Source organism: Thunnus albacares, chromosome 23 (assembly GCF_914725855.1).
Source record: "Thunnus albacares chromosome 23, fThuAlb1.1, whole genome shotgun sequence".
Classification (NCBI taxonomy): domain Eukaryota; kingdom Metazoa; phylum Chordata; class Actinopteri; order Scombriformes; family Scombridae; genus Thunnus; species Thunnus albacares.
This window is the reverse complement of record NC_058128.1, coordinates 10,882,199-10,894,764: the sequence shown is the minus strand read 5'-3', so window position 1 is coordinate 10,894,764 and position 12,566 is coordinate 10,882,199. Positions and strand designations below refer to the sequence as shown.

Sequence of the window (12,566 nt, the reverse complement as noted above, 5' to 3'; positions counted from 1 at the left end):
TTTCTGACAACCATCGCAGGTGATGAAACCTTTCAGATTGTAATGCAACACAGTGAAACACTGGAACAAGTAGTGCTTAGTGTCTTTCAGGTTGTGGTCTCATTTCCAAGACAATGTCTCTACTTTCTTTGTTTATACAGGGGCTGGAGAAAAAAATGGGAATGTCTGATATTACAAATACTTTAAGGCGGCTTGAATTTTGTAAGTAAAATCACATTTTCCTCTTCATTTTTTGTTAAGACAGTGGCAGAAAAGTGGGCAGTTCAACAAACGTAACCTCTTCAACCCCACTCACCAGTCAGATCAGTCAGTACAAGCACATGCTGTGCAGCCAAGCTTTACTTAAATCCACAGAATTTTATTTAAAAAGTTTCAAAAGATGCCCAACATATCATGGATGCCTTTGGCCCTGATTCATATATTTTACATCTCGCTTATCTAGAAGCCCAGGCTGCCCAAGCCCATCTGAAAATTGGTATTCTTCCTCAGCTCGAAGGTTGGCAAATAAAAAAGGAAAACAGATTGTGTGAAAAGTGAGTCTCATTTACTTATCTATTATACATATTATGATAATTTCAGATTTTCAAATTGTCATGGAAAGCTCAACAGAGCCCTAAATATTCTGGTTTAGATGACTGAGATTTGGAATGGTTGTTTAAACTTTTAATTTTAGGATGGGCCATTTAATAATTACTCGATTGATTTCCACAGGACAATAAACAATAGTGGTGCTGCAGTGATTAGCGCTGTCATTTCACAGCAAGAGGCCGGCTGGGGTCCTTCTGTGTGGAGTTTGTGTGTTCTCCCAGTGCCTGCGTGGGTTCTCTCTGGGTACTCCAGCTTCCTCCCACAGACCAAAAGCATGCAGGTTCAGTTAAATGGTGACTCCAAATTGCCCGTGGGTGTGAATGTGAGTGTGAATGGTTGTCTGTCTCCATATTATATGTTAGCCCTGTGATTGACTGGCAACCTGTCCATGGTGTACAGCTGAGATTGGCTCCAGCCCCCTCAGAACCCTCTAGAGGATAAGCGGTAAAGAAAATGGATGGATGGAATCTACAGTAGTAGATGTTTTTTCAGTGATTTATGAAGTTTGATTTAGAAACTGAGGGTCTGATCTGATTGTGACAGTTGTTTAAGTTGGTTTCTTTCTTTTTTTTTGGGAGTATTGTTTGAAAATATAACTTATATAAATTTTTGGTGTTCTTCGAAGCTTATGTGGGCTGGGTATAGTATTATACATGACACAATAATACAAAGTGTATTCATTCTGTCATTTGTTAGGCTGAATTTTGAGAAAATGTGTATGAAATGAGGCACAATACATGCAGAATATTTCCATTTGGTTGAAAAAACAGGTCTCAGGTTTTAATGTCACACAATGTAAACATCTTTCAAAGAGGAGTTGGTAGACAGTGTGGATTTTTCCAAACTTAGAAGCAAGTGAAGAGGAAAAATAAGGCAAAACTGGATTGTGATGTTATGTTGTATTATTTTTCTTTCTCTTCTCTGATTTGCATTCATAACTATAAATTTGTCTGCATCTCCATCAACAAATGAGTTACATCCACTTTCTTGCTGTGTAGCTATTCTAACATGGTTTAGAAGCCTTAAGACGTGACTGGATACAATTTGAAAGACAGGTGTTGTTCTGCATCTGCTAAGGTCTTGTGGTTATGAAAGCACACATGCGTGCGTCATTCCTGCCAAGCACTGAGGAGAAAGAAAACATCACAACTCCTCTCTCTCCCCCCCCCTTCACTGATCTCTCTGGGCCGCTCACTGCAAGCCCTCAAATAACAGTTGTGGGTTATCATTCTGCCAGAAACGACTTCTGGAGAAGCTGCCCCACAGGTACAGTAAAGCCTTGCACACTCGTAGGTTGCACGCATTTTCATTTGAATGCTGGCAGGGTAAATAAGACCGTCACGCATACTGTAGTGCAGAAGTGCAAGCACATCCCCTCAAGATGTTTGTATAAAATAGAAAATCCTATAGGAAGTTTGTGATGCACTATAAAAGGTTACATCACAAACCTCACTGTAAACAGAGGTATTTATAGATGTTTCCACAAGAAGAACCCATTAAAAAGATTTCCACGCACACACACACACACATTCAGAGCCAGACTGTCCTTGCTCAGTAAACCCAAGGGGACTTTTTATTATGCTAGTTATGTATTTTATGAGGGTCATCATGTTGGCTAAGGAGCAGTTTCTCTAATCAAATGTAGAGTGCCTCTGCGAAGAGGCTTTCCAGTCAAACGCTGATTCCCAAAATCAGATGAGTCACTGCGTCAAGGTTGTGCTCATCAAATAACTTGAGTTTGGAAGGGGAAAATGGAGTCCTGCAGAGGAGGTATTGTGTGCGTGAGTGTGTGTGTGTGTGTGTGTGAGTGTGCGTGTGTGTGTTTACAGGCAGCTTACGCAACAAGAGGACTGAATCATTTACCAGAGTAGGATGTTTTATTGTTTTTCTCCACATACCTTTTGTCACGTTAAAATGAAAAAAAAAAAAAAAAAAACCTAACCCTGAAAATACATTTTCCTGTTCAAACACACACACACACAATCCTAATCTGGATTTGCTTCCATTCATGTATATCTATTTACTGCAGCAAACTGACGTTGTTGGCAATGTTGGAAGGAACTGGAAAACTTCCTCTCTGTATATAGCTTCTTCCTGTTTAGCAGATGACATATAGGAATAGCTTTCTGTTCATGAACTGTGCGGTTTGCACGGGCAAACAGCTTTCCTAATTGCACTACCTAATGAAAAGCAAACAGTATGCAACACACACAATTTCCACACAAACAAAACCATGTCTCACACACACACGAAACGTAACCCACCATACAGGAACCATTAACAGCTGGCTGGCTGAGGTTTGCCTCTGAGGGAAGGAAGAGGAAACTGGATACACACACAGACACCAAGACGAGAACCAGTGCACACACACACACATACAGGCCCCAGCAGCATGCATTCATTTACCTTTCCTAGCAGGAGGAGAAGTGCCTGGCGAAATCTGAGCCTCTGGAAGACAAAAAGGTCGTACACAGCCGACACAGCCAGAACAGTCACCCCCTGCTCCTTCCACAGCATACTGGCTGCCGCACACCACAGACTGCCCAACATCCAGCCCCAGCAGCAGGTGACTGAGCTGCCGCCACAGCCACGGGTCTGAAAGGTCCTGCAGGGGTCTGTTCGAAGTCTGCAGTGTCTCACGTAGCAGAGAAGAGACAGCAAGAAAAACAATGCAGCGCCAACGTCGGCCCTCCCAACCACGCCGGCGACCGCTTCAGTGTGCACCGGGTGCGAAGCAAAAAGGAGACCCGCCAGCAGGCTCCACAGTCCTCCACCCAGGAGCGGGCGACTGAAGGCCGTGAAGATGGCTGTGACGAGCCCATGCAGCACCACGTTCAGCAGGTGGTAGCCCCAGGGGCGCAGGCCGTGTAGGGTGTAGTTGAGGCGGAAGGAGAGGGTACAGAGAGGGCGGAAGGACTTGTGGCTGCCGCTGTGAGTGAGCAGGGTGCCCCAGAAGTCATCATACAGGATATTGGTCCAGGGAGTCTCAGGAAGAAGGTCCTGGTTGGTCTTGATGGCTCGGCTGTGGAAGAAGAGGAAATAAATTAATCTTAAGCACAATGTCTATAAATGAAATCATGAAAATTCAATGGTGGACAATTTGCAATTTTATTATTGTAGTCCCTTTGTAGTTTTAATAGTATTAGCTTTGTTTTTATTTTTAATTCTATTTTAACTGTATTTTTCTGTTTTTTAAGTATACCCTTATTGTTCTTATATTAAAGAGGAATTTCACTACTGTAAATATGATTTACTTTAAACTAAGTCACCTATGTAGTAGAAATGTGCAATTATTTTCGAAATTGGTGCCCTATGATTCTCAGGGGAAATCCTACGACAACCAGAATGCAATGCACGCGGTCCCGTCCAATCAGCTACTGATGTTGTGTTTACAGAACGAGGGTGGCCAATATGTTTCCCAGCAGAGTGGCCGGTTAGCAGCGACAAAGTTCGTAGTGCTCTGCATTATCTCTTTACTGAGGCTTATTTTCATTTACAAAATGTTTTTCCTCATTGAGTCTGGATATATCGTACTGGTGTGCAAGGATCATAAAATAAACGGCGCGCTGGAGTTAGTTATATGGATCATTGCAAACTCACAGAGAGCTGCACACAAGCCAGAATGCTGCCAGAGCGCATTAGTGCCGGTGGACAGTCAAAAAACCTCTGAGTCTGCAGTCTCCATTTAAGCTTTGTTTGGGAAACAATCGTGGACAAAAGCCTGTAAAACTGCAACCAAATGCTGTTTCTTCCCATCATTATGGACGACCTAAGTGTGCTCAAGCTGAATGTAGCCTCATAAGTTACAGGTAACAGTCGCCGTTGTGCTATTCTGTTCTGTATTCACAGTTGGCAAATTGATATAATATTCCACAGCACAATATTCAGTATCGTGACAGTGGCGCCGCATCTCCGATTCCAACATCCATCCATCCATTCATCCATCTTCTGCTGCTTAACCCAGACATCCTTCTCCCCGGCAACACCCTCCAGCTCCTCCTGGGGGATCCCAAGGAAAGATATGTAATCCTCCCCAACCTGTTCTGAGTCTGCCCCAAATATGCTGATATCACTAGCAAGAAAACAACATGGCGGACGGAGTGTTTTGGGAGACCCCTCCTTGACAGTCCTTGAAGGCACCACTACAAAAAACTAAGGAAAAGTAGTTTGTAGTCCAAGACAGATGACGCAAAATGCATCATCTGGTGGATTTTTGCAGCTGGATGAAGAGGGATATTTTAATACAGGAGAGACAGTGAAAATTTTAACATCATTCATATATGGGATATATAGGTACTATCCAGATTGGAACCATAGGAATCAACTTGAAAAATCAGTGAAGACATCCTTTAAGAGACTATTAGGATTATAGGTGGGGACAAATTGTTGTTTGTGTTTTTGAAACTCAAAAAACAGAGCATAATTAATCTATTTATTTATTCAACAGTTTTTACAAAGAAGCAAAAAAAAAAATCAAGTGAATTGAAGGCGTCTGCATCTTGTGTCACATGCTGCATTTACAGCATCACTTTATGTAGGATAATAGCTTTTCCATCTTGCTGATGATCCACTCGTAAGTGAAATTTAATAGACAAATTCAACGAGAACGCCAAATGTAATAAAAAGGGCCACAGAGTGTGTGATTAAATAGACACATGTGGCATTGTCGGTTTCACACACACACACACACACACACACACAGCATGTACATATGTCACAGGTACCCGCTCACGGACAGGTGGTTGCAAACCCCCGAGGCTGCTGCGGATTCTCATAATTAGCGGATCATTACTGAGGACACGAGCTGCATTCGTGTACACTCGCAGACTGCAACAAATGAGGTTCGCCGCAGGGATTAAGAGTGATGAATGGGATGGCAGCTAGAACAACTGAAGGCCAACTGGGAGGATCAAACACAGAAGTACTATAAAAAAAAATTCTTTAGTCCAATCTGAGATGTAACTTGCATACAAACAACACCCTGTCAATAAAAAAAATTATTATTGTAAATTGGATTTTCCTGAAGCTAGGCAGCAGTCAGGGAGAAAACAAACACACACAGACAAAATAGAGGAAACGGGAACTGGTCACAAGGGGAAAATGGTTTGCTGTGAAATTAATGTTTCCCATACAAAGTTAAGATCTGGGGTTACACTTTTAGTACAATAATAAAGCTTGTGTTTTCATTTAACATTTGCACACTACTATATTTTTAAAAGGAGACACTTTGAATCGTTGTCTTAACTGTAAGATGGGAGATAAAAGTCAAGTTTATTTAAGAATGAGCAACTTAAATACCTAAAAAAGTATTTTTGTCACTGAGCCTGTTGAATGGAACACACTGTGGCTTCAGGGCTTTATAGAAACTACACTCAGCTGTTGGCAATGTCACCTAACAAACATGCACCAGACTTCAGGACTGGATCAAACTGATTTTTTTTAAATCATCTTGAAGCTCCATGTCACTCTCATCAGTTTAATTTCACTTTTCTTCTTTTCTTTTCTTTTTTTTAAATTAAGCATTTTAGTGCACTGACAAAATATACAGAGAGGAGAGAGAGAGAGGGAAAAGTAGATTTCTCATTAAAACAGGAAACTGATTCAGTTTCCTAAAACTATATTAAGATTTGGCTCTTTTTCCAAGTTCTATCACTGGACTGTTGACTGACACTGAGACACATGAGCTCACCAGTTTCTCATATCTGTTACAAATCTAACAAACACTGACAAAACGAAGGAAAAAGTGAACTGGGTTCAGGGTTAAAAACAGGGAAAGTGATTTAACTTCAAACATATTTGAACAAACTGAATATAGACTGTTTAAATCATAAGCTACACAGTCACATAGAATGATAAAATGAATGAATGATAAAAAAGCTGCGATTCCACCTAAGGAGCTACCAGCTGATTCATGTGCAGGAGCAAACGAAGAATATTTTTATTCTAAATCAACTAATAGTGAATGTAAAAAATTATACTTATAAAAGAAAACCCATGACTTGTGCAACACAGTGCAGGAATACACCATAAGAGGAAATGATGGCTTTACAAAACAAAAAAATACAACACCCAATTCTACTGCTAGCACATGTTGCTGCATGCAAACTTGGATTATGTGAGAATGAATGTCATCAACTTTGTTCCAAGGATTTGATCACACTGGCTCAGTGGCGGCCGTCTTTTCTCAGAGCTGTTGATTAACATTAGCGCTGTTTCTATGTTTGTGCATGGTGCACCAGAGAGGAAAGAGGACAGCGACAGGGGGCCAGCCAAGGACTTCCTTTGTCTAGAGATTGTTACTTAGCGCTCAGAGCATAAAGAAAGGGAGGGAGAGAAACTGAGCTGCCAGCCTGTACTCAGCATGAGACCGAACAAGGTAAAAGAAAAGATTGAAAGTGAGACAAAAAAAAAAAAAAAGAGGAACATTTAAAAAAATAATAATCAGAAAAAAAAAGCACACAGAATGGCACACAAGCCTACAGATGTGGTGTCAAAGCGATAATTGCTCAATGCATTATTCTTAATTTACATGTTATTTCCTTCCAACCTACAATCCTGTCATCGCGTGAGCTATCGTGAATTCCTCCATTTCCCAGCATTGTTCTGTGTCGGAGAAAGGCGAATGTGTGTTTCTCAGGCTCTGAGTTACAACAAGACGCTGCTGAAGTGGAATTACATCATGCAGTATACAAACCTTTTCCCTTTTTCACTGTACTGTAGTTCCTCAGTGAGCTATTATTTATACAGTGTTTTACAGTCCCAGTACATTGCCAAGTATGATATGATGGTGGAAGGACTCGGGTTACAAGAGCTATAAACATATTGAAATGTAATGATTATCAACATTGAAAGCTTTATTGATGCTGTGTTTATGTTAATGTCTTGATTGTATATAGAATGCAGCAATCTCACGTTACTACAAAGACTCTGTGAAATTCATATAAAAAGTTTTGATTAATTACTGAAACAGAATACATAACATGTCCATCAATGCGTCCATCAAAATCTAACGTGTTTTTTGGAGGGTTTTTCAGTCCTCTCAGGCAACAGCACACTATCAAATCCAAACATGGCTAGATACAACCTCACCCAGTTCCCCTCGTGTCCCTTGCCATGTCTCGGGTCTCAATACACTCCGGTGATAAATAATTTAAATATTCAAATCAGCACCAACCACTCATCTCCCTCCCTGTTCCTGCCTGGCGCTGGAGGATGAAAAGAATGCATTAGCCATGAAGATTTGGGAGTGGGCTGTAAGTGCTGGTGTTTGCGCGCGCACGCTTGTGCCTTTGAGGGCTCAAGAAATAAACAGTTACATGCAGGGTGTCTGGTTTTTTTTTGTGTTTTGCCAGTGCGTGCACATGTGTGAGAGTTGTGTGATGGCTTCATTGAGGCCTGTCGCTGCAGCGGGTGCAGATAGAGTGGTCTCCCGTAGTGATTGCTCTTACAGAGCGGGTCTTTTGTATTCAGCCGCCGTATGTGGGGCAGGCAGGCAGGCAGGCAGGCAGGCAGGCAGGCAGGCAGGCAGGCAGGCGGCGGGGCACTCTATTCACAATCCTCAAAGTACAGGACGGGTTTGGTCTTTTCAATTTTCTTCTTTTTTTATGGGGAGGGGGTGTAAAATTGGGGGGATTTCCATCAGAGGCTGAAAAGAGACATTAGTGGGTAGGATTTTTTTGGGGGCAGGGGGCTGGGGTCCATTTGTGGTGGGGGGTGAGGTCTTCTTTCACCTGTCCACTGCTTTTAGTGTCGAGAAAATTGGCCTTCTTTCAGTGTTTGGGTATGTGTCTTTTCAATATGCAAATGCAGCTCTCCACTGCCTCCCCAACAGTGATCTCACCACCAGTGATTTTCTTTTTCATGAGCTGTAGCTGCCTAGAGATGCTCACTATCGGCCTCTTTTAGTGACAGTAAGCCAAAACGTATTAAATGTGCAAAATATAAAAGGGACAGACTGACATTTGCAGCAGCCAGAATTTGAACAAAAACCAAGAAAAGAGAACATATAACACCAGTTCTAGCGTCATTACACTGGCTACTGTAACACTGAGGATTGATTTTTAAACTCTTTTACTTGTTTATAAGCCCTAAATGGTTTAATAACTTCATACTTCTCTGATTGCTTATCTGAGTATGCTGCAAACTGCTCCCTTAGGTCGTTTAGTGCTGGCTTGCTCAATGTGTCAAAAACGAGTTGCAAAAAGTATGGTGAAGCAGCTTTTTGTTATTATGCACCAAAGGTTAGGAACAAACTCCCATTGCAAATAAGACAAGCAACCTCTGTTGATAGTTTTAAAAAAAACAGCTCAAAACTTATTTTTATGATCTTGCTTTTACTTAATTCCACCTTTTTAAAAAAATATATATTTTTATTACTTGATAGTTCTTTTATATTTCTCATACTTGTTTTATACTTTTTATATCTTAAGATTGTTTTTACCATAATGAACTTGTTTTTCTTACTAGTATTATCCTATTTTTTAAAATCTCTTTAGGATTTTATTGTTTTTTTATTTGTACATTGCGTTCCTTGTGCCTCCCGTTTTTAATACCTGTGTTACTGATTTCTATTGTTTCTCTTGTAAAGCACTTTGAGCTGCATTTTATTATAAGAATGGGCCCGTATAAATACAGTTTATTACTATTATTTTCTGTACACAGGTGAGGTAAAACCTATAATCTCTTTTTGATTTCCTTTATCAAGTGGGGAATAGAATCAACAAAATTTTGCAGCTGTTTGCATTGTGTTTATATAGAGTGTAGCAAAAAGTCAAGAGGTTGTGATATGTACCACAACAAGCTAGTGAAGCACTGTAAACAGAAACAAGTTCCCACACAGTCTCTACTGAAACTGAAAATGTAATCACTGTTATTAGTCTTTGGAGCCATTTCTAAACCAACTACTGTAAAAAGAAAATTGCCAAACATATCCTTTAATTCAGTTTTTCAGTCTCTATGTTCAGCATATGGAGTTAAATGTCTTCTTCAGTGTGTAGCAGTCATGTAGCTTCAGGATTTTTTTTTTTTTCAAACTGTCACCAACAATCAGTTCATCACCTGCAGGTGTCACACCTCTGGTCAGATACAGAACTGTAGGTGTGTCCCTGTTTCCTTATTTAACATCTTCTTAATATTAAATCTGAGAAAAACAATATACAGATGTTGTAACCAAAAGTACAGATACAAATCCTATCCACATGCAAGCAGACCCATTTACACATATCTGAAGCCAATTCTAAACAACTATAGACAGTAAAAAAACACTCATTCATTGTGGTAATTCAAATCAGAATACCAGCAACACATGATACATCAATTGCATTACCATGCAGTCCTTGAAGATATCCTGATTTCATAAATTCTGAGTATTTCAGAGTGCTCTTTAACACACTAGAGTATACTCAAGTGCATCTGTGTTGGATGTAAATGTCTCTTTCTGTGGACATTACTGCAGAACATTATTGCACTCTTCCAATAAAATCTCCTTGGCCTCTTAACCAAATGCATTAAGTTATTTACCCAACACTCCAGCTTCAGTTTCAGTCATCCCTGCCCCGGTGATTACCCCCCTAATCAACTCTCATGAGGCAGAGAGGCCACGGGGGAGATCTTAACTCTCTCTCAGCCAGAAACTTGAATCACCAGAAACGTCATTCTATAAAACGTCTCGTTTCCTTAATTGCAAAGTTGCTCGTTTCCTTAATTCGTAAAGTTCCGTTTACAGATTCACGATGACATGTTTGCGCACAAACACACACACAGTACATTACAGTCTGTCTCATTGAATAAACCTACCTTATAGTTTAAATGCTCACTTTTTGTGTTTTATTACCAGAGCAGCAATATTAACGGCATTGCAAAACACCGCACTTGAGTCTATTTTAAATATTTGGGCTGTCAGCCAGCCTGTCTGTCTGCAGCATGTACACTAGCCAACCCACTCCACTCTAATAAACATCTGCAATATAAACTGCCTTCACTTAATGTAATCAGGACTGGCTGAATTACAACCTTTTGTTGCAGAGTGCATCCTATTGCTCCCTGATAGCAGTAATGAGATGGATAAGCCAATCATCGTAAAAACAGCACTGCTAATGGATACAGGCCTGGACATTATTTCATGCATATCATCACTTCTTTGTTCACTTCCCTTTTTTTATTCTATTTGATTCCATAATGTTTTTTTTTATACAGTAGCAACCCACTCCCAGTCGACATCCATTCTTTTATCCTAATTTCTAGCACTTATGAAGTTAACATCATTTTATCCCCCCATCTTGTCCATCCATCTTCCTCCCTTCACTTTACTTTTGTTCCTCTCTGCTCATGTCTGTCTTTTTATCTTTACCATTTCCCTTAACTGCGTCTGCTCTCCTTCTGGTACCAAGCGCTTTTTAGTCTGTCCTTGTCTGGCCAAGATCTATTAAATTTCCATCCCCTTACTCTGCAATCTGAGTGTTAATTAAGCACACAGACCGAGAGCTGCGGCAGACAGGCCTATTCACACAATGCTAATCTAGGGCTGGCGCACCGCTGAAGTAAACACACCACTGATGCTGCTGGCTTTGTGCAGGAGTAACAGGAACGCAGATGACTAAGACTCTGTGAGAAGAAAAATCCTCCATACTAAGGAGAAAAAACAAATCTGTATCACAGCAGCGCAGCAGCAAATATACTGAAGTGGAGCCACTGAGGAAGAATATGATTACATAGCAGCCACCTTTGGCAGGTAAAATCTGATTGAATCATCGTTTATCTGCAAAAACATTCTAGTGCATCGAGAAGAGTTACAGAGGATTGTCAAAACAGAGTTAAGGTCCCTTTACAGACGGTGACACAGCAGCGAATTCTAGTCACAATTTTCTTTTTTAAACTTCGTTGAAAAGTGGCACTTACAATGTCAAGCCAGCCGGTTCATTCTCTGTCATTTCTGTCTTACTATTGTGAGAATTTTGGTCTAAATTTAGGGGTTTTTGTGTCAATTTGTGACTGGCTGTCACTGAAACAAGCAGATTCTAAAGCCCTAAATCGGTTAAACCTCTAATAATTAGTCATTTTTGTCTGAGAAATCCCTAAACAGCTCCTGGTAGGATCCTTTACACTGCACAAACATAAGGATCACAATACATCGGTGAAGAAAATTAGTCTAGAGATGAAACAATTAGTCGTTTAGGTGATCAGTTGGTCAGCAGAAAACTAATGGTAACTATTTTGATAATCAATTAATCATTTAAGTCTTTTTTTTCCGAGCAAAAACACCAAATGTTCTTTGGTCCCTGCTTCTCAAATGAGAGGATTTGCTGATTTTCTCTGTTTTATATAACTGCAATCTGAATATATTTTATTCTGAAGTTTTTGAGCTGTTAGTCAGACATAAGACATTTGAAGACATCACTTTGGGTTTTATAGGAAATTGTGATGGACATTTATCACATTATTAGACATTATCTGCAGATGTTATTACAAAGGAATAACCCAGACGAATAAAGGGACACAATGAAGAGTGGAGAAGTTATCTAAAGCCTTCCATCAGTATATTTTCTCTGTACTTCCTGGTTTATCTTTGTAATCTGCAAGAAAGCATTAATTAGGACTTGTCATGCAAAAGTCCATAACAAATGCTCGACGCTTGATTTATTGACAATAAATATAGGAGATTGATTTTACTCAGTTTTTCTGAGTTCTCAAAACAATCAGCATCGGAAAGGGGGGGGATGGCTCACATCTCATCTGCTACCAATTATTGATTTCATCTTCATTTAGATTCAGTACTCACAAGCACTAGCAGTGGGATAAGCAGCAGTGTATTAAAAGAGAGGTGGAGGGAGAGAGAGTGTATATGAGTGGGTGGGTGTCAGGGTCCAGATCACCTCCATGTTAATCCAATGCTAAAGGGATTAGAAAGTGATCATAGAGTGCATAGGGTTTCTGAGACATGCACAGAGGTCAGGGGTCATAGAATAATCTGATTAAAGGTC

At 40.2% G+C, this 12,566-nt stretch overlaps 1 protein-coding gene across 1 annotated transcript in view; it reads right to left on the bottom strand.

The window, feature by feature from the left end:
* tmtc2a (transmembrane O-mannosyltransferase targeting cadherins 2a) overlaps positions 1-12,566 on the bottom strand; it is a 60,835-nt gene that overhangs the window by 27,331 nt on the left and 20,938 nt on the right. Inside the window, exon 2 of the mRNA XM_044343439.1 lies at positions 2,995-3,610. Coding sequence (XP_044199374.1) covers positions 2,995-3,610 — 616 coding nt within the window. The remainder of the gene's footprint in view (positions 1-2,994; positions 3,611-12,566) is intronic.